This window comes from Herpailurus yagouaroundi, unplaced genomic scaffold (genome assembly GCF_014898765.1).
Source record: "Herpailurus yagouaroundi ecotype Mexico unplaced genomic scaffold, PumYag 181, whole genome shotgun sequence".
NCBI classification, from domain to species: Eukaryota; Metazoa; Chordata; class Mammalia; order Carnivora; family Felidae; genus Herpailurus; species Herpailurus yagouaroundi.
The window spans coordinates 15,959,155-15,981,597 of NW_024412412.1; the positions used below are offsets into that span (position 1 = coordinate 15,959,155).

General features: G+C 36.7%; 1 protein-coding gene across 3 annotated transcripts; it reads left to right on the forward strand.

The window, feature by feature from the left end:
• The first annotated feature begins 3 nt into the window (after positions 1-3).
• Positions 4-22,181, forward strand: CFAP96 (cilia and flagella associated protein 96). 3 transcript variants are annotated; one of them, XM_040489941.1, is made up of 8 exons: positions 4-102; positions 3,205-3,392; positions 5,068-5,287; positions 6,306-6,443; positions 6,546-6,621; positions 11,137-11,316; positions 18,437-18,606; positions 21,941-22,181. In XM_040489941.1, exons 2-8 carry the CDS (start codon positions 3,293-3,295, stop codon positions 21,987-21,989), a joined length of 933 nt encoding a protein of 310 aa, XP_040345875.1. In that variant the 5' UTR covers positions 4-102; positions 3,205-3,292; the 3' UTR covers positions 21,990-22,181. The 3 variants fall into 3 exon arrangements, with proteins under 3 accessions (XP_040345875.1, XP_040345873.1, XP_040345874.1); XM_040489939.1 differs by lacking the exon at positions 4-102 and adding an exon at positions 231-389; XM_040489940.1 differs by lacking the exon at positions 4-102 and adding an exon at positions 231-350.
• Positions 22,182-22,443: the final 262 nt, after the last annotated feature.

A 22,443-nucleotide genomic window follows, 5' to 3' on the forward strand; every position in this document is an offset into this window, starting at 1 on the left:
GGTCAGCAGCTTTTCCTCAGTAAATTCTATTGGTTGAGTCATCCGTATTCTATAGACACTCTTAAGTCACTGTGTTCCTCGCGGAGGTTTCGAACTCTCCAGGTATCCTTCCGCAGCGTCCCTTGAAACGAGTCCTCCCGTACCCGAGGCAACGCGCCACAATAAACACCTGCGGCCACCGTCTGCACCCGCGTCGCGGGGAGCGTGCCGAGGCGCTTCGCAGCGAGGCCTCGCGCGGGAAGCGCTTGCGCGGGGAGGCTCGTGGCCCCCGCCGCTCCTGCCGCTGAGTCAACCCGGACGGGAGCTCAGACGCCCTGGTCCCGGTTGTCGGACCGGTGCTTTGCTGAGAGGTGACTTGGTCCTGTGGGCCGCCGGGTGTTGTGCTTTAGGTATCTACCTCCTTTGAGCCTGTTTCCCTACTGGGAAATCACTTTCCTGTCGCCTCAGCCAGAGGTTTTCTGCCCCTCCTTCACCGCCCCTCCCCCCGCTCCGGAGAGACCTTGCCAGGTTCCACTTGTGTTAGACTTCACCGTGTACTTGTCTGCTCAGATTGTAAGCTCCCTGGGGTCAGGATCCACGCCTTTTAAAATGTTTTCTTAGCTTCTATCAGCGAGCTTTACCCAGAGGAGGCGTCTGCAAAGTGTCTGTTAAGTGAATGAACGATTTTGTAAATGTTGCCCAAGAAGAGTTTAGAGGAAAAATAGAAGGCGAGAGCTTTTTTTCCCCTTTCCTTTCCTCCCTTCCGTGGCTCACTTTGTTGTGTGGCAGACGCTGCGCAGACGGTGGAAATACTGTGGTAAGGGAGAACTAAGCTGCCCGCGGTGCCTGCCTTCCTGTAGGCAACAGTTTCGTAGGGGAAAAGGCAGCTGCTAATTACAGGATCGGTACACGGTGAACGGAACGTGATAACCCGTTAGACAGGCTGCTATGGCAGAGGGAGTTAAAGAAGGGATGAATGAGCTACACAATCTGAAAGATCAGTGTTAATTGGGGGACATAAGGGGTGGGCACAGTGAAGCACTTGCATGAAGGGAAACAGCACGTGCCATGGTCCTGTGGCTGGAGAGAGACTTACCTGAGAACTGGAAGAAGACAAATGGAGCCCAGGTGTCAGGGAATGGGGTTCCTATGGTGTCAGATGTGGGTGATAGTGGACTTTGGGGGGCCACGTAAAGGATCTGAGTCCCTGTAACAGCACAGGAAGCCCTTGTGGTTGGGCAGTGGGATGGAGCTTTGAAACAGGCTGCAAATGGAAGTAGTATATCCCAGCCGACTGACGTTTACTTTTTATTTATTTACTTTTTTAATGTTTATTTTTGAGAGAGAGAGAGGGAGAGGCAGAGAGAAAGGGAAACGCAGAAACTGATGCAGGCTCCAGGCTTTGAGCTGTCAGCACAGAGCCTGACTCCGGGCTCTAACCCACCAACCATGAGAATCATGACCTGAGCTGAAGTCAGGTGCTTAACTGACTGAGCCACGCAGGCGCCCCCGCCTCTCCCCCCCACCCCCATTTACTTTAAAAATATACCTGATGAGAGGAAGAAGTGGAATGGGGGGTGGGGTGGGGAAGGAAGCATATCTTCTTATGCTGTAGTTTTTTGTTTTTTTAAGTTTATTTATTTTGAGAGTGTGCATGGGGGAGGGGCGAGAGAGGGAGAGAGAGAATCCCAAGCAGATTCCTGGCTATTAGGATGGAGCCAGATTGAACTCATAAACTGTGAGAGCATGACCTGAGCCGAAATCAAGAGTCCCATGCCCAACCCACTGGCCCGCCCAAGCACCCCCTAAAGCTTTAGTTTAAATGGAATCTTTGCTTGCCCCTTGATATTACATATTAGTAAAGATTCATGCTCAGAGGAGCGACAGTTCCAAATTGGCACACCTGTTTAGTGTCACTGAAATTCAAGGCAAAAGGTAATTACCTTGATTTATAAACTGGGAAGCATAAGCCAATGCTTGTTTTATTCACTAAATGTGTGCCCAGTACCTAGATCTGCTTGGTACTTAAAAAATCCTCTGATGAAATGGAGGCAAATCTTCCTTAGCTCTTTCTTTCTAAACATGTGTTTAATGTGATATTTCAAAAGAAAGGGGTGCTTAGGTGGCTTATTTGGTTAAGCGTCTGACCGGCTCAGGTCATGATCTCATGGCTCATGAGTTCTGCTGTTAGTGCAGAGCCTGCTTCGTATCCATTTTCTCCCTCTCTCTCTCTGCCCCTCCCACACTTGTGCTCTTTCTCTCTCTCAAAAATAAACACTAAAAAAAAAAAAAAAAAAGGGAAATTCACAGTTTCAGTATGCTCTTTAACAAATACTCTTAATTCGTGGATTTTTGTTTGTCGTGTTGTTCTTTATTTTAATCTTGCCTAGACAATGGTCCTTTCCCACCCATCCCCTTTGTGAACTAATTTTGCCAGGGACACATTTCTTGGATTCATTTAAACTTGAAGAAACTCAAGAACTGTAGGATGTTAACACATAGTAATTGTGTGTGTTGTGCATTCTGAAAAACTGTTGTGATTTCCAGTATGAGCGACAATGCAGTATGTTTAAATCATTTGAACTAAACTGAGAGTGTCCCGCCTTATATAATTATGATTTTTATTTATTTATTTATTTTTTCAACGTGTTTTTTTTTTTTTTTTTTTTTTTTTTTTTTTGGACAGAGAGAGAGACAGAGCATGAACGGGGGAGGGGCAGAGAGAGAGGGAGACACAGAATCGGAAACAGGCTCCAGGCTCCGAGCCATCAGCCCAGAGCCTGACGCGGGGCTCGAACTCACGGACCGCGAGATGGTGACCTGGCTGAAGTCGGACGCTTAACCGACTGCGCCACCCAGGCGCCCCATATAATTATGATTTTTAAATCTACTTGGAACTTCTCAAAAGCAGGATGTATCTGCAGTGTTTATACCACACTACACAGTGACGATTTTATCATTTACCACAGACGAATGGCAGTGCAACAGATGCTGTCATATACATTTCTTTGTAATGTGTGGATACTTTACCCGGAGAATCTTGGGGAGGGTTCGTGGTGCTAATTTGGAGGGCCATTGCTCCCCTCCAGCCCCACAAAGTAGATTCTTTCCCTATGTCATTTGGGACCATTGTTTTATAGTGAATGCCCACTCTCAGACTGGAGGTAAATTGGACTGAAACTTAGCAATCACCTTTTTCCTAAACCTTTTCCCTGTATTTTTCAATGCAAGGTAGGATTTTGCTATAAACGAAATAGCCACAAGGAACCTCTTGAGGTTGTCAGTATAGAAAGCACCACCGCAAGCAGCAGCCATGCCTGCAGAAGGAGGGAAGACGGATATGGAGAGGATTGGCCTCTTCAGTGAGATGGAGTATGTTACTGTTGGTGATAAATATGTGTCCTCATTTAATCGTAAGTATATCTGGTTTTCTTTACAGCCTAATAGTGGGTGTTCTATAGGAAATTTTGGATTTAATATTTGGGTTAAATGATATTTTTAATGCTCTATATTTTAAAGTATTAAGTTTTATTTTTTTTTTTTTTATTTTGAGAGAGAGAAGGAGAATGAGAGTGAGAATCCACTGACGAACTGTGAGATCCTCACCTGAGCCAAAATGAAGAGTCAGATGCTTAACCCACTGAGTCACCGAGGCTCCCCTTAAAGCATTAACTTTAAAGTCGAATAAATTTATGAAATTTCAGTACAGTTAAGAGAGAACTTAGTTTCGTAAGAGCAGGAAGCTTCTTTCATTGGGATACCCTACTTTCTTACATTCTCTTCATAGATAATTTCACTTCTTTCCGAAGGTGCATGGCAGTTTTCTCTCAGAATATTTTGCTCAGATGGGACACTGCTATGCAAGCAGCATTTACGTTTGCATCCCAAAAGGCCATCCATGATTACTTTCTTGAAGAATGAAATGCTATGTGAATAGCTGAGGGAGTTTTAGAAGAGTCATAAATAATAAAAAGAGCTAAAGTAAATAAACATTTTATATGTCTTAGTTAAATTTCTGGCTATTCAATGACTTCTTTGTTACAATTAGAATACACTGACATGAAACATCTCCAAGATATATTGTTAATTAAACAAAAAAATCAAGGTGCAGAATAGTTTATTATATAGCATGCTAAGCATTAAAAATGGAAAAGGATATATATGAAAATATTCATCGGGACATGCCTAAACATTCTCTGGAAAACAAATATCACAAATTCCCTTGGGAGAGGAAGTGGGTGGCCGAGTGTGGAGGAAAATTTATTGTAAAAACATTTATATTACTGAATTTGGAACCATGTGAATATACTACCTTTTCAAAAATTTAAGTTAAAAAAATCAGTGATACAAATTCATATTTAAATAACTAGTTGCTTTAAGGATTGTTCGCACTTCAAAAAAGTTTTCACATTGGTGAAGGACTTCCCAAATTGAGCTCTTCTAGATCTAAGTTATAATAGAAGTTCTACATATTTATAAAAACAACCTTTTAAAAAATTGGCCACTAGTGCTTCATTGTATAAATATAACACATTTATTTATCTGCTTTCCTGTTGGTGGACATTTGAGTTGTTTCCTGTATTTGAATATTATGAATGAAACTGCTATGAACATTCCGGTTCATGCCTTTTAGTGGATATAGACACTTATATGTCTTGACTATATATCTAGGAGGGGAATTGCCTCATTTTGATTATGGAACACCATTCCCTTCAACCTAAACACACACACACACACAAACACTCATATACATGTACTTACTGATGATCTCACATGGTGTTTCCTAATATATAGAGGGGGAAGCATTAGATTAGATGATTGTTAGGGTCTCTCCCAGCTCTAAAAGTCAGAGTCTATAACCAAGACCTTGATCTAATTATTAAAATATTGTGATGGAAACCTCTTAGGTCTTATTGTCAGTGTGGTCTATAATGTAGAGCTTTCAGTGAGCATTTTGAGACAGCATTTTAGAGCTCAAAACTCAAAATTAGAGTTGGCCCAAATCAAAGTTTGAAACTTTTCTCAGTTGCTTTTCATGTTCTTTAATTATTAGCTCAAAATGATGATATTCCTAATTTATTTTTAAAGGACCCTTTAATGACGCTGCAAGCAAAAATAAACAGATGCTACCTGGGGGATCCAAAGCAATGTCAAATCTCCAGGCAGGTTATTTTGATCCCCATTTTGTAAGGATATTTGAAGGTGAAGGCTATGTAAATCTGAATCAAGTGAGGAGACGGCATATGATGGAAGAAGCCAAAAAAAATCTAGGCAAAGCCTTCCTCCCTAGTAATGGAGATAAAAAGCCGTAAGTGTTTGGGGGAAAAGTCATAAATTCATTTCCTGCACCTTTCTCTCCTCTAGCCCAAATTAAGTATTTTTCTAGAGGACTTACTTAAGTATGATTGATTTTTTTTTAGAGTATGATTTTTAGGATGAGCTTATCTCAGGTGGAGACAGTTATATTGGATGATATAAGTTGACGGGTAGTTTTAGTTAAGTAGATCCTCATCTCATTAAATTTATGCTTATGACACTGCTATTAGTTTATATAATAAAAGCCAGATAAATAATGCAAATAAATTTGTTTGAAAATCTTGAAAAAATTGCCTTGGGTCATCATTATCTGTGTCCTTCACTATTTTTTCTGCTTTGCAAAAATTTTTTAGAAAGTATAAATAAAAATTGTAAAATTTGGTGAAGCCTTTTTTTTGATAAAAAGTAATTTATCAAGACATGCTATTTAAAAACAATTGTAAAGGTAATGCATGGACTTAAACAATATTTTAGTTGTGACAGTTGTTAATGTGAAGTTTCATTTTTTTATCTTTAAACCATTGAACAAAGAAAATCATATAGTCTGTTATATCATATTATTTGGCTGAGCTTTATAATAAGATGCTAATGCACACTCTATAATGTTGACTGTCTCTGTAGAATTTATGAAAGATGAGGATTGGTTGAAGGCCAGTTTTGTGCTTGTGCTATTTTTTTGAGGTTAGTAAAACTGCAATTTTCTGAATTAATGGAAACTATTTTCACTTCCTAAAGATTGTGAAATTTTGTTTATGTGGAACATTTAAGATAAGCATAAAAAATTAAAAACATCTCATCTCAAAATTTGTGACTTTGAAAAATGGGCGAAATAAGACTAAAACTAAACTAAAAAAAAAATGGTTGCTTTTTTCTTGCCAGCGTTGGGCAAGTCAATTCCATTACATATATTTTGCTCCTTTTTCAGTCATTTTTTGTGAATTGTGGTCAAATATGTATAACACAAAATTTGCTGTTTTAATTTGCTCCGTTTTTTAAAAACTGTATTTAAGATGTGGGTTAGGAACCTACTATGGCACCATAGGCGGTCCGGTGCCATTCTTCAGCACACAGTTGAAACCCAGAGACAAATATGAGGTACCTGGAAAGAATCTATACACAAACCCGGGAAAGAAAGGAACAGGATATGGGTAAGATACTTTTCATGGTTTCATATAATTTGTTTTGAAGTTAAATATAATTTAAAATTTCTGAATCATGAAGTCACTATTACTTAATTTTTTCTTCCTTAGCTATGCAAATATTACCATAGGTAAACAGTTTTCACACTCTGCTGATTTCTACGACGCACCCAAACTAAATTTTAAGGTAAAATAATCTAATTTTAACTTTCTCCAATCTTTCTCTTAGTTGAAGTCGAGAATTCATTTGTGGTCTAATTATGGATTGCTTTATTTTATCTATATTTGTGTTACCAGGGCAATCAATGGTAGACCGATATCTATGAATTGTGATGATTTTACCTTTTTGATACTAGATTTCCATATCTCGTTGTAGATCTTCTCAGCTCTTCCCAGGATGAGCTTTTATCTCTTGCTAATTTACTACATCTACCTTATATCTACCATCTACCTCTAAACTAGCTGTGAGACCCTTCTTACTTGGCCTAATCAGCTATACCTATTTTTGAGTAGAGGAGTCATGTCCTAACCCTTAGGACACCACCACACCCTAATATGGTGTGCCTAAGACAGTAGTGGTGGTACTTTTGGCCTAATCAAGCCATTCTGGTAAATGAGTGGAATGCAGGAGTGATGGGGAGGTAAGAAGGTGGAAGGTAGAGAATGGATGAACACCTACAGAAGAGAGAGTGATAGGATGAGAAGAGAGTGCTCACTATACTAAACCACAGAAATAAAAGCTAAATGTACTGGTATATGCCTCTACACTCATTTTATATAATATTCGACTTAGAACGAAACATAGTCACTTGTATGCAGAATGCCTACATGAGAATGAGTAGAGGAACCCTTGTAAATATTGGGACACTGTCAACATAATTTAACAATTTCCATATAACAAAAAAGCTGGTATTGATGAAAAGTCAAGTTTGGACATTAAACAACAGAAATTAAATAGCAAGCATTTTATTAGTTTTTGTTTTAGGCAGTCTTCCAACAATTATGCTGTGGTGACTTTAAGCAGCAGTGGGGCAGCAGTGGGCTACGAGATAGAAGGATAGTGGCCATTTTTAGTGTGTCCAAACTCAAGCAAAGTTTTCTATTAAATTGGGCAGAACTCTTGGTCATTTAATAAGCATCTTTGTTTCTGTGTGTGGATTATTAGAAAATTAATGTATAAACTGCTTTTCATCTGTAGGAATAATAATACATTATATAAACATATACAAGGCAATTTTATCAGTGGCTCAGTAATGAGTCTTTTATCCTAAATTTTATGTGGTAAGATACTTTTCTCTCCTTATTGTAAAGTTCTTTTTTTATATTCAGAACTTATTATTTATAAGTCAGTTATTTTATATCCCTGGACTTTCTAAAATTAATTCTGAAAATAATTTTAAAAATGCATTCTTGCTTTTTCTTTTAGAATTTAATTTTTAATTTTAATTTAATTTTTTATTTTTTTAAATATGAAGTTTATTGTCAAATTGGTTTCCATACAACACCCAGTGCTCATCCCAACAGGTTCCCTTCTTAATGCCCATCACCCACTTTCCCCTCCCTCCCACCCCCCATCAACCCTCAGTTTATTCTCAGTTTTTAAGTCTGTTATGGTTTGACTCCCTCCCTCTCTAACTTTTGTTTTTTCCCCCTTCCCCACCCCATGGTCTTCTGTTACATTTCTCAGGATCCACATGAGAGTGAAAACATGGTATCTGTCTTTGTATGACTTTATTTCACTTAGCGTAACACTCTCCAGTTCCATCCATGTTGCTACAAAAGGCCATATTTCATTCTTTCTCATTGCCAAGTAGTATTCCATTGTGTATATAAACCACAATTTCTTTATCCATTCATCAGTTGATGGACATTTGGGCTCTTTCCATAATTTGGCTCTTGTTGAAAGTGCTGCTGTAAACATTGGGGTACAAGTGCCCCTATGTATCAGCACTCCTGTATCCCTTGGGTAAATTCCTAGCAGTGCTATTGCTGGGTCATAGGGTAGGTCTGTTTTTAATTTTTTGAGGAACCTCCACACTGTTTTCCAAAGAGGCTGCGCCAGTTTGCATTCCCACCAGCAGTGCAAGAGGGTTCCTGTTTCTCCACATCCTCTTCAGCATCTATAGTCTCCTGATTTGTTCATTTTAGCCACTCTGACTGGCGTGAGGTGATATCTCAGTGTGGTTTTGATTTGTAGTTCCTTGATGAGGAGCGACGTTGAGCATCTTTTCATGTGCCTGTTGGCCATCTGATGTCTTCTTTAGAGAAGTGTCTATTCATGTTTTCTGCCCATTTTTTCACTGGATTATTTGTTTTTTGGGTGTGGAGTTTGGTGAGTTCTTTATAGATTTTGGATACTAACCCTTTGTCTGATACGTCATTCGCAAATATCTTTTCCCATTCCGTCAGTTGCCTTTTAGTTTAGTTTAGTATTAAAATTTTTTTTTTTGATGTTTTATTTTTGAGAGAGAGAGAGAGAGAGAGAGAGAGAGAGAGAGAGAGAGAACACACAATCAAGGGAGGGGCAGAGAGAGAGGGAGACAGAATCCGAAGCAGGCTCCGGACTTTGTGCTGACTGCTCAGAGCCCACTTTTGGCTTGAATTTGTGAACTGTGAGATCGTGACCTGAGCTTAGCTGACTGAGCCCCCAGGGACCCCTTCGTTTAGAATCTTAAAGAGATGACTCCACTGCATTCTTGCTTGATTGTTTCTGACAAGAGATCCCTTGTCATGTTGATTTTTGTTCTTCTCTATGAACTGTCTTTTTCCCTCTGGTTACTTTTAAGATCTCTTTATCACTCATTGAGCAATTTGATTATGATATGCCTTGGTCAGGTTTTCATCTCGCTTCTTGTGCTTGGGGTTTATTCAGCTTCTTGGATCTGTGGGTTTATAGTTTTCATCAAATTTGGAATGTTTTCAGCTATTATTTCTTCAGTTATTTTTTTTCTGTCCTTCCATCTTTCTTTCCCCTCTCCTTCAGGGACTCCTAGTACATATGCATTAGATCTTTTGAAATTGTCTCACAGTTTACCAGTGCTTTGTTTGCTTTTTTTTCCTTTTTAATTCTCTTTTTCCCTTCTCTGTATGTCAATTTGAATTGTTTCTTTTCCTATGTCCTCAAGGTCACTAATCTATTTCAACTACAGTGTCTAATCTGCAATATCCTGTGTATTTCTAATCTCACACATTGTACTTTTGCTCTCCAGAAGTTCTGTTTGAGTGTTTTATAGCTTATGTGTTTCTGTGTGGCTTTATGAGCATATACAGTTTAATTACTGTTTCAGTTTCCTTCTCTACTAATTCTAACATCTGTGTTCTTGGTTGATTTTGAATTCTTAGTTTTTCTTCTTGGTACAGGTCATATTTTCCTGCTTTGCATGGTTAGTGATTTTTGACTTAATGTTAGGCACTTTGTCATTTACTTTGTTGAGTGCTGTATATTTTTGTATTCTTATAAAAATTCTTGGGCTTTGTTCTGGAATGCAGTAAAATGATTTGGAAACAGTTTGATTTTTTTCAGGTCTTGCTTCAGAATCACCTGCGGTGACTAAAATGATAGATTTTTAGGCCATATAGCAGACCAAGAGGATCTAGAAATCTCTGAGAGAAGAGCTTGGTATTTTATATAACTTATCAAGAGATTCCTATGAGAACTAAAATTTGAGAAACACTGCCCAAAAAGATAAATGGAATGGTTAAAATTATCATTACCACTGTGATTTGGAAGAGGGGAGAGATGATCAGCAAGAAGGGGTAAAATTTCTATGAGCTGGAGAAAGGACGAGGGCGAGCAAAAACAAAGACAAAGATAAAAAAGAGTGAAAAATCCTGAAAGTGTTACAGTAGCATTCTTGGTAATGCAAGTTTGTCTTCCCTGGATTAACTATCTATTTTAGATTTCATTTATCAAACATTTTCAATTGTTTGTGGAATGACAAAATACCAGATTTCATATTAGAAAAAAGTGAAAAAAAGGTATTAATATTCACTTTAGTTGCCTCTTCAAATCTATATTTCATAGCATGAAATTTTTTTCTACTTTATTAACAGAAATTTTTGTAAGTATTGTCCCATAGAGAAGATTGCAAAATGGAAGGGAAGAAATGACCTCTGTTTTGCTTGAATACGAGGTAGTTAATATAAAAATGTTATAAAGAGTAAGTATTCCTCATTTTTAGAAGTAAAAACTGACAGTTATTTAGGGCCCACCACATGCCAGGTACTTTACGCACTTAATTGCATTTAATCTATACAACAGCATTGGGTGTGTGGAAGGAGAGATTATATCATCTACAGTTGAAGAAAATGTAGCACTAACAGGGTAAGTAAATTTCCCAGAGTCCCTGAGAAATGCTAAAAAGCACGAAGGAGTTGTGATTTGAACAACAAAATCCTTTTTCTTTACTGCATCATATCACCCAGATAATTAATTTAGATTTCTTTAGGTGATAAATAGATCTCTGTACTTGAAATAAATTTATATCTAAAGAGAGCAATCATACTTGTACCTGTTCATAAGTGAGGCATATCTTTTGTATCATAGAAACAAAACATAACAAAGGAATGTTTTAAAGAAGTGAACCCAGCAGTACAGATATGAAAAATCTACATGCTTATATTAAAATTTAAAAGAAAATTTGACTGTTACTTCTAATGTGAATAATTTATGTCCCACAATTTCAAACACTCTGGTTTACAGAAGGAGAATGAAGAACACCATCGTTTAGTTAAAGGAACACCTTTCAAATCAAATCTTTACCCAAGGGAATATTTTGACACGAATCCTTATTTGTTTGAGAAAGCTTTACCACCAATTAAAAAAACAGGGAAGAAAGAATTACTTGCACACCCCTTTAAGCCTTCTTCTCCTGGTAAAAAGGTAAGTTAAAAATTTTAGAAAGAAAAAATATTAAGCGTTATAAAGAACTGTTGCCTCTTTATGTCAAGTCATTTTGTTACCCATGTAAATAATAAACTTTTGTTTATTATTCACACTCTTATTGAATCATGGTAATAATTGTGAAACCTCTTTTAACAAAATTAGGAAAAGTCACAAAGCATGGCTAGTATAGGGAATAATGTGTTCTTGCAATGAAATAATCATTAATTATTTCAAAGGCATTTGAATTTATAATGGATTTTCCAAGTACCTCTCTAGATTTTAGGTATAATTTTTCACAAAACCATGAAAAGCCAGACCATCTTTCAAGTTTTGAAATTGTTGTTAAAATGAACTATCTCCTACTCTGTTGGTGTTTACAAGTGTGAATAAAAATACAAATGCTTCTTTGGTTTATAAACCTTAGTTTATACTTTGTTTTGTCTTTTATGTATCACCTGTTCATTTTTCCTGCTGATTTTCTATTAGGATATTTGTCTTTTTCATATTGATTTGTAAGATCGTTTCATATATTAAGGATATTTGTCATTGTGTTGAAAATAATTTTTTTGGCTTGTTCAGTCTTTGACTTTTGTTATGGTATTTTGTGCTATTCAGAAGTTTAATAATTTGATGTAGTCAAATTTATCAGTTGTGCTAAGTTTGATGACATTCTCAGAATCACTTTCCTCACCACCAATATTAGAAAAATATACATTCTTGATTTCTTCTATTAGTTTTTCCCTTTTTATTTAAATATTCATTTGAAATATATTTTGAAATGAAGAGCAAGGTAAAGATTCAGCTTTTATCTTTTCAAAATCCAATTTTGAAATTAGGAGGACCCTTTGGGGAGGAGGATATGCTCTAGATCTTGATTGCAGTCATGGTTTCTAGGGTAATACACTGTCAAAACTCATAGAATTTTAAACTTTAAATGGGTGCAGTTTATTGTACATGAATTAGACTTAAAAACTGATTTAAAAAAAAAAAAAAAGCCGGTTGTTCCTAGCATCACTGATGGAATAATTTTCAACAGCACTGCTTTGAAATGGCATCCTTATCAAATCAAAATTAGCATTTCCATTTTATTTGATGTTTATTTCTTTTATTTAAAAAAAATTTTTTTTAACATTTATTCATTTTTGAGAGTGAGAGAGAGCATGAGCAGGGGAGGGGCAGAGAGAGAGGGAGACACAGAATCTGAAGCAGGCTCCAGGCTCTGAGCCGTCCACACAGAGCCCGATGTGGAGCTTGAACTCACAGACCACGAGATCATGACCTGAGCTGAAGTCGACGCTCAACTGACTGAGCCCCCTAGGTGCCCCAATTTGATGTTTATTTCTACCTGTATGAAACTACTTTTAATTACCATTGCATTTTAATTTGGGGTGGTCTAGTTTCTATCTTGTTACTCTTTAAAAAAATTACATTGGCTATCCTCCCATATTCTCTAGAACTTTGAAGTTATTGTCTAAAGTGCTGGGGGAAAAAGACTTTGGTATTTTGCTAAAAAGTTAAATCTTTAGATTTTTGGATGTCTTAGCTTGCTTGCTCGCTCGCGCACTCATTAATTAATTAATTAATTAATTAATTAAAAGTTTATTTATTTTGAAAGAGAGAAAGAATCCCAAGCAGGCTCTACACTGACGTTGCTCTTGATCTCCTGAACCGTGAGATCATGACCTAAGCTGAGGTCACAAGATGTACACTTAACGGACTCAGCCACCCACACACCCCTCAGCATATTTATGATTTGAGTCTTCTGATCTAGAAACAAACTGCTTATTAAAACCTTTATTTCCCTTGTAGAATTCTAAATTTTGCTTCATACGGGTTTATATGTTTTATGTTTTGTTCCTATTTATTTTAAGGCTCTTGTCAACAATTTTTTTTCCTGTCATATATTCCCTTATGTAATTTGTCTTTATCAAAATGTTTGATAATTGGCCACTTCATTAAGTTTTCTTATGTTCTAATGGGTATTATGTTGATTCTCTTTAGATTTTCAGATATGTGATTACGTTATCTGCAAATAATTTTGCCCAATCCTTTCCAGTATTTGTAGCTTTTAAGTCATGTTCATGTCTAGTTGCTTAGCATAGCAATAGTTGCCATCATTTGCCTTAATCTTGAATTTACTGAATTAGTTGAATTTACTCTAGTGTTTGATTTTTATAGATGCCAAAAAAAGGAATAAATTAGGAATGTATGTAGAATGGTATTGAATATTTTGGTGTAATCTATTTAGACCATCTTTTTTTTCTTTCTTTGACTTGTTATAAGGTGAATGATGATAAATTTCTCGGAATGAATTCCACTGGCTATGTTGTATTTAAGTATAATACTTTATCTTATTTATTAATATTTTAAGTATTTTTGCATCAATAATTTTAAGTGTAACTGGTCTAATTTTTTTTTTTTTTTATGCTTTGTTTTATCTTGGTATAAGTAGGTGTTAGCGTCTTAAAATAATCAGGGAGATTTTTTTCTTTTTCTGTGTTTTGTAACAATTCAGGTAGCACCACAAATAACTGTTCCTTACAGGCTTGAAAGAATTCTCATGCAAAATGTTCTGGGCTTAATTTCTTCTATGATGCCTTATCTGATTTGTATCTCTTTTGAGTCGATTTGACATTTATATTTTCTTTGAAAATAATTTCATTTATGTTTTCAAATTTATCAACATAGAAGTTTACAAAAATGTTATTTTATATTTTTGGTTATTCCATATATGTCCACTCCTTTCTCAATCCTAATTATATGTAGATTTATCTATTTATTTTGTAAGGCATCATCTGGTGGTTTGGTTTATTTATGTACCATATATATTTTTCCTTTTCTTTTTTCTTTTTTTTACTTAATTTTTTTTAACTTTTATTTATTTTTGAGAAGGGGTGGGGGAAGTGGCAGAGAGAGAGGGAGACACAGAATCTGAAGCAGGCTCCAGGCTCTGAGCTGTCAGCACAGAGCCCGACATGGAGCTTGAACTCACTCGAATTCACAAACCCTGAGATCATGACCTGAGCCAAAGTTGGATGCTTAACTGACTGAGCCACCCAGGTGCCCCTATATTTTTCTATTTTTAATTAGTTCATTTTGCTTTACCTTTATTAATGAATTTATTTCACTTAAATTTCCTTATTATTTATTGCTCCTCAAAAGAATCTGTGTCCTCTACCTGGAAAACTTGAAATATTACAATTATATCTTTTAATTGAATTAAATTTTCATGTATATTTGGCATAGATATTGTAAGATAATGGATGCCTATTTAAATTGGTTATGATGGGGACGCCTGAGTGGCTCAGTCGGGCTAAGCGTCGGACTTCAGCTCAGGTCACGATCTCGAGGTCCGTGAGTTCGAGCCCCGCGTCGGGGTCTGGGCTGATGGCTCAGAGCCTGGAGCCTGCTTCCAATTCTGTGTCTCCCTCTCTCTCTGCCCCTCCCCTGTTCATGCTCTGTCTCTCTCTGTCTCAAAAATAAATAAACGTTAAAAAAAATAAATAAATTGGTTATGATGATTCTATAGAGTTTTCTTGGTAACTACGTATAAAGATTAAAATTGTGGTAAATCAGCTTAAAAAGTCAAAGCAAATATTTGTTTTGTGTACAGGTCAAAAAATAATTTTGACTAACTCCTTACTAGATCTAAGAAAAGTATAAAGTAGGTCATGTTTTCCTCTCACCTTCTGTTTCTATGTGCTACTCCTTATTTTTAAAAATTTTTATTTTTTGTATCTTTTTCATCATTGACCAATATTTAATGAACTCATGTCAGCCTCCCTGTTGAACGAACCTTATCCTTGACCTTCTCTTCTGAGCATGCTCTGGTTCTGAGCCCCAACTCCTTTCTGTATCAAAATATACATGACTTAGGTCTTATTCCCTCGGTAATAAACTCACCCCTTAACCAGATGACAGCTTGATCTGGTGAACTCTCACTAAGATATTAATATTTGGGGCTTCTGGGTGGCTCAGTTGGTTAGGCATCCAACTCTTGACTTTAGACTCAGGTCATGATCTCACAGTCTGCCTTGGATTCTCTCTCTCTGCTCCTACCCTGCTCATGTCCACCCCCTCTCTCAAAATAAATAAATAAGCTTAAAATTAATAGACAAATATTAATACTTGACAATAGTTTAGAATATTACCTTCCCATAAATATTTGCATTTTAATAGAGAACTTTTGAAAACTACAATGTCTTGCCCCCATAAAATTGGTGGCAGGGAGACTGCTGGTGTTTGAACAGTATAGGCATACTTAGTTTTATTGTGCTTTGCTTTATTATGCTTCGTACATACTGTGTTTTTTTTTTTTACAAATTAAAGGTTTGTGGAAATCTGTGTTGAGCAACGTGATTGACACCATTTTTCCGACAATAATTGCTCACTTTGTGTCTCTGTGTCACGTTTTAGTACTTCTTTCATTATTTCAAACTTTATTATTATTATATTTGTTATGGTGATCTGTGATCGGTGATCTTTGCTGTTACTATTGTAACTGCATGGAGGGGTGCTATGAATGCCACCTGTGTAAGACAGCGAACTTAATTAATGCACGTTGTGTGTTCTTACTGCCCTGCCAACTGGCTATTCCCTCATCTCTTTCCCTCTCCTTGGGCCTCCGTCTTCCCTGAGACACAACAGTATTTAGATGATGCCAGTTAATAACCCCACAATAGCCTCTAAGTGTTCATGTGAAAGGAAGAGTTGCATGTCTCACTTTAAATCAAAAACTAGAAATGATTAAACTCCATGAGGAAGTCATGTCAAAAGCTGAGACAGACTAAAAACTAGGCATCTTGTGCCAAACAGTTATCCAAATTGTGAACACAAAGGAAAAGTTCTTCAAAGAAATTAAAAGTGCTACTCCAGTGAATACGTACATGATAAGAAAGCAAAACAGACTTCTTGCTGATGAGGAAAGTTTTGGTGATAGAAGATCTGGATGGAAGATCAAGCCAGCCACAAGATGTCCTTATGCAAAGCCTAATACAGAGCAAGGCCCTAACTCTTCAATTCTGCGAAGGCTGAGAGAGGTAAAGAAGCTGGAGAAGAAAAGTTTGAAGCTAGCTGAGGTTGGTCCACTAAGTTGCAAACTCCATAACATAAAAGTATGAGGCAAAGCAACAAGTGCTGATGTAGAAGTTGCAGCAAGTTGCCCAGAAGATCTAGCTAAGGTAATTAATGAAGGTGGCTATGCTAAACAACAGATTTTTATTTTATTTATTTATTTTTTTTAATATATGAAATTTACTGTCAAATTGGTTTCCATACAACACCCAGTGCTCATCCCAAAAGGTGCCCTCCTCAATACCCATCCCCCACCCTCCCCTCCCTCCCACCCCCCATCAACCCTCAGTTTGTTCTCAGTTTTTAACTAAACAACAGATTTTTAATGTAGATTAAATAATCCTTTATTGGAAGAAGATACCATCTAGGACTTTCATAGCTAGAGAGGAGAAACCAATGCTTGGCTTCAAAGCTACAAAGGACAGGCTGGCTCTCTTTTTAGAGGCTACTGTAGCTGGTGACTTTAAGTTGAAGCCAGTGCTCATTTACCATTCCCCAAATCCTTGGTCCCTTAAGAATTATGATAGGGGTGCCAGGGTGGCTCAGCCAGTTGGGTGTCTGACTCTTGATTTTGGCTCAGGTCATGATCTCATGGTCATGAGATCCAGCACCACGTCAGGCTCTGCGCTTGAGATTCACTCTTTCCATTTCTCTCTGCCCCTCCCCTCCGAAACAAATAATCATTTGATAAAAAAAAGGATTATGATAAATCTCTGTGCTATAAACAACAAATCCTGGGTGACAGCACATCTGTTTATGAAATGGTTTACTGAATATTTTAAGCCTGCTGTTGAGATCTGCTCAGAAAAAAAAAAAAAAAAAGATTCCTTTCAAAATAGTACTGTTTATTGACAGTGCGTCTGGTCACCCAAGAGCTCTGATGGCAATGTACAATGAGATTAATGTTGTTTTCATGCTTGTTAACACATCTATTTGGCAGCCCATGGATCGTGGAATAATTTCAACTTCAAGTCTTATTATTTAAGAAATACATATCATAAAGCTCTAGCTGCCATAGATAGTGACTCCTCTGATGGATCTGGGCAGAGTAAATTGGAAACCTTCTGGAAAGGATTTATATTCTAGATGCCATTAAGAACGTCTGCAGTTCATGGCAAGAGGTCAAAATATCAACATTAATGGGTGTTTGGAAGTTGATTCCAAACCCCATGGATGACTTGGAGGCACTCAATACTCCAATGGAGGAAGTAACTGCAGATGTGGTGGAAATAGCAAGAGAACTAGAATCACAAGTAGGGCCTGAAGATGGGACTGAGCTGCTGCGATCTCATGATAAAAGTTTGATGGAGGAGGAGTTGCTTCTTATGTCTGAGAAATGAAAGTGGTTTCTTGAGATGGAATCTACTCCTGATGAAGATACTATGAAGGTTGTTGAAATGACAATGGATTTGAAATATTATATGAACCTGGTTGATATAGCAACAGCAGGGTTTGAGAAGATAAACTCCAATGTGAAAGAAGTTCTGCTGTGGGTAAAATGTTATCAAACTGGTTGCATGCTACAGGGAAATCATTCATGAAAGGAAGAGTCAATCAGCATGGTAAACTACATTGTCTTGTTTCAAGAAATTGCCACAGCCACCCCAACCTTCAGCCACCACCAGGTCAGTCAGCAACTATTAACATCAAGGCAAGAACTTCCACCGGCAAGAATATTCTCATTGACTGAAAGCTCAAATGATATTTAATATATTTTTAGCAATAAAACATTTTAAAATTAAGGTATGTACATTGTTTTTTTAGGCACAACGCTATTGCACTCTTAACAGACTATAGCATTGTATAAATATAACTTTTATATGTAGTGGGAAACCAAAAAATTCATTTGACTTGCTTTTTTGTGATACTTTTATTGCAATTGTCTGGAACTGAACTCACAATATCTCTGAGGTATGTCTGTATAGACAACTTTAAATGTAAAACCAACTCCATAGTGCACAAATATGTATGAACTTCTTCAAAATCTAATTTTGTTAGAAGCATTTTACAAAACTACATTAAATTGTCTCATTTTTATTTGTAGGCTGGTGGAATGAAGGCAGGAACATTTGATCCTTACCCTTCACATTCTGCTGACCCTTATGTGGTTAAATTGGCAAGCCAGACTTCCAGCAAAGGTGCTAAGATTTTCTATCCCCCAAGTGGACCAAAGAGCAGACCAACTAAAAGTATAATGACTTTGAATGTCAAAAGGTAGTAATATGTTACACTTAGACTATAAACCAAGAAAAATTGTTTTCGACTTTTAGATTCCTTCAAAATAATATCTTTTATTTATATGTACTTCAAATAATGACAGATCTGGATGTCTTTGGAAATCTCAGCTCCTTTTATATAGAAGCTCTCCCTTAGAAGTTCTTTCCCATCTTCTAAAATTTTCTATTGAAAAGCTTAATTTATTTGTTCTGTTCATAATTTTTATTTTTATTTATTTTTAAATTTATTTTTCTTTTCTATATTTTATTTATTTTTTATAATTTACATCCAAGTTAGCACATGGTGCAATAATGATTTCAGGAGTAGATTCCTTAATGCCCCTTACCCATTTAGCCCATCCCCTCTCCCACAACCCCTCCAGTAACCCTCTGTTTGTTCTCCATATTTAGGAGTCTCTTACGTTTTGTTCTCTTCCCTGTCTTTATATTATTTTTGCTTCCTTTCCTTTATGTTCATCTGTTTTGTATCTTAAAAGTCCTCATATGAATGAAGTCATATGATATTTGTCTTTCTCTAATTTCACTTAGCATAATACCCTCTAGTTCCATCCACGTAGTTGCAAATGTCAAGATCTCATTCTTTTTGATTGCCGAGTAATACTCCATTGTGTGTATATACCACCATATATATTCATTCATTCATCCGTTAATGGACATTTGGGCTCTTTCCATACTTTGGCTGTCATTGATAGTGCTGCTGTAAACATTGGGGTGCATATGTCCCTTCAAAACACCATACTTGTATCCTTTGGATAAATACCTAGTAGTGCAATTGCTGGGTCGTAGGCTAGTTTTGTTTTTAATTTTTTGAGGAACTTCCATACGATTTTCCAGAGTGGCTGCACCAGTTTGCATTCCCACCAGCAGGGCAAAAGAGATCCTCTTTCTCCGCATCTTTGCCAGTATCTGTTGTTGCCTGAGTTGTTAATGTTAGCCATTCTTTTTTTAAAAAATTTTTTTAATGTTTATTTGAGAGAGAGCGTGCGTGCACGTGCACAGACACACACACACACACACACACACACACACACACACACACACACGAGCGAGTTGGGGAGGGATAGAGAGAGATGGAGACACAGAATCCCAACAGGCTTCCGGCTCTGAGCTGTCAGCAGAGAGCCTGATGTGAGGCTCAAACTCAAGAACCATGAGATCATGACCTGAGCTGAAGGCAGACGCTTAACTGACTGAGCCACCCAGTTGCCCCATGGATGTCCACTCTCACCACTGTTATTCAACAAAGTACTGGAAGTCTTAGCTAGTGGTGGGTCTTTCATATAATGGCTTTTATGATCTTGAGGTAGGATCCTTCTGTCCCTACTTTCTTGAGGGTTTTTATCAAGAAAAGATGCTGTATTTTGTCAAATGCTTTCTCTGCATCTATTGAGAGGATCATGTGGTTTGTGTCCTTTCTTTTATTGTTGTGATGAATCACATTGATTGTTTTGCAGATATTGAATCAGCCCTGCATTCCAGGTATACATCCCACTTGGTTGTGGTGAATAATTTTTTTAATGTATTGTTGGATCTGGTTGGCTAGTATCTTGTTGAGGATTTTTGCGTCCATGTGCATCAGGGAAATTGGAGTATAGTTCTCCTTTTTAGTGGGGTCTTTGTCTGGTTTTGGAATGAAGGTAATGCTGCACTCATAGAAAGGGTTTGGAAGTTTTCCTTCCATTTCTATTTTTTGGAACAGCTTCAAGAGAAAAGGTGTTAACTCTTCTTTAAACGTTTGATAGAATTCCCCTGGAATCTGTTCATAATTTTTAAAGCAAATCTATAGCACCTTACTATGAGTTGCTTGAGACTGTTTACATATTTATTGTTGAGTTAGCAGTACATGTTAACATTGTTTCTCAAAGGGAGTTTTTGATCTTTGTTAAATTATTATCTCTTTGTGGCTTCCAGGCTCTCAGTAATTGTGAGGAATTTTAATTATGCTTAAGACTTCTCTCTAAGTTTGAAATAATCTTTTATGAAATCTTCTAGGAAATATTTTGGTTAGTTAAAAATGCTATTAACATCACATTATAATACTTCGAATGAAATATATTATTAAAGTATCTTAAAAGTTCAGTTTTATCCAGGTTTTGTGCACTCTTAACACTGAAAAGAAGTTGTCAGGAGTTCAGAATATAAATTAGGAAGGGACAGTCCATCATTGTCTTTTGGTGTGTGTGCAAGATCATGAATAAATGGAAGAATTCATTTGATTACCTTTCCATTTATTCATCGAAAAAGTTTTAATGCCAAATAAGCTAATTTACATATTTCTAACTTCAGTGTAATCATATAATGGATTAAGTAAAGGACACCAAATTCACCTTCTTTTATAAAAACCTCTCAGTACGTCTGTAACACTTGTGGACGGGGATTATAATGCCAGTCTTATGATCCTATCCCCAAAATAAGTCTGCCCATCATTATTTATATAATTTAATCTTGGCTACAGGCATAATATTCTATGGGGGCTAGTTGGTGGAAATTGAAATATGTGGAGTCTTTATTTCATGTCCTTTGATCTTCATCCTTCATCAAGTCACCTATTAGTACTCTGTTCAACTTGATTTATGTAATATAGAACAGAGAGTAAATTTACAATTTTCTTTATGACACTCACCCTCAAATGGCTGAGATTCTTTTGGGAAGCAAGGGGAAGTTTCAGGTTCTTTGTGTGTTCTTTTCTATCCATAGAACAGAATTGAGAAAGTTCTACAATATATGTTTGGAGCAGAGAAAAGAAAAGAATAGCTGATTGTTTTTTGGAAACTGTTTATCTTCTGTTTAGTAATTTTGAATTTATTGAAACTCTTTCTTTTTATATGATCACAAGTATTATCCTAAGTCAAATTTTAGATTTTTTTACCCTAATTTTAAAACTAATAAACCTCTGGGTGGTATTTAAAATTGGTCCCATTAAACAATTTTCCTTATTTACTTATTTATTGACTGACTGACTGACTGGCTGGCAGAGAGGGCAAGCAGGGGATGGGCAGAGAGAGAGGGCGAGAGAGAATGCCAAGTAGGCTCCGCACTATTGGTGGGAAGCCCAAAATGGGCCACAAACTCACAAGCTGAACCATGAGATCATGACTTGAGCCAAAATCAAGACTCAGATACTTAACCGACTGAGCCATCTAGGTGCCCTCCCAATTTTTTCCTTCTTGAATTACATTTTAAGTGAAACTGTTTAATTTGGTGAGAGAGTTTGGTTTTGGATTAATTTATTACAAAACCTTTTTACGAGAATACACAGATACATTACCTGCACCTATAAAATTAAATGTGCATTTATTTTCCAATTTTAGGGCACTAAATACGAAGAACTACAAGACTGCTTCAGTACAGTCCTGTTAGCGTCTGGAAGACAAATAGCTTTCCAGGTCCTGACTACCAGTAATTCATTATCAAGTGCTAATTATTTGAGAATAACATAAGATATGGAACAGGTGTCTCAGGCATTTAAGATATTTAAGCCTGCAACTCTAATATTCTTCCTTGTTTTAGTACTATTTCTTAATGAATAAATAGTATTTGTTAATAATTTAGTATGTGATTGCTGATCTTTGCTTATATCTTTCTCAGGAGAATATGATGCGTACACATTTTATAAAATCTTGAACTGTAGTCTTATCATTTGAAAGCTTCTAATGTTAAAAAATTGCAAGCTTGGAGAGCAGGTGTGGAAGTTGGGGCTGGAGGGGTAGAAAGTGCACATTAAATTCTTACCTTGTGGTTCTTGGGGGTCTTTGAAAATTGGATTGATAGCTTATCCAAGTGTCCTAGCCAATATGCTGCATATATTCATGTA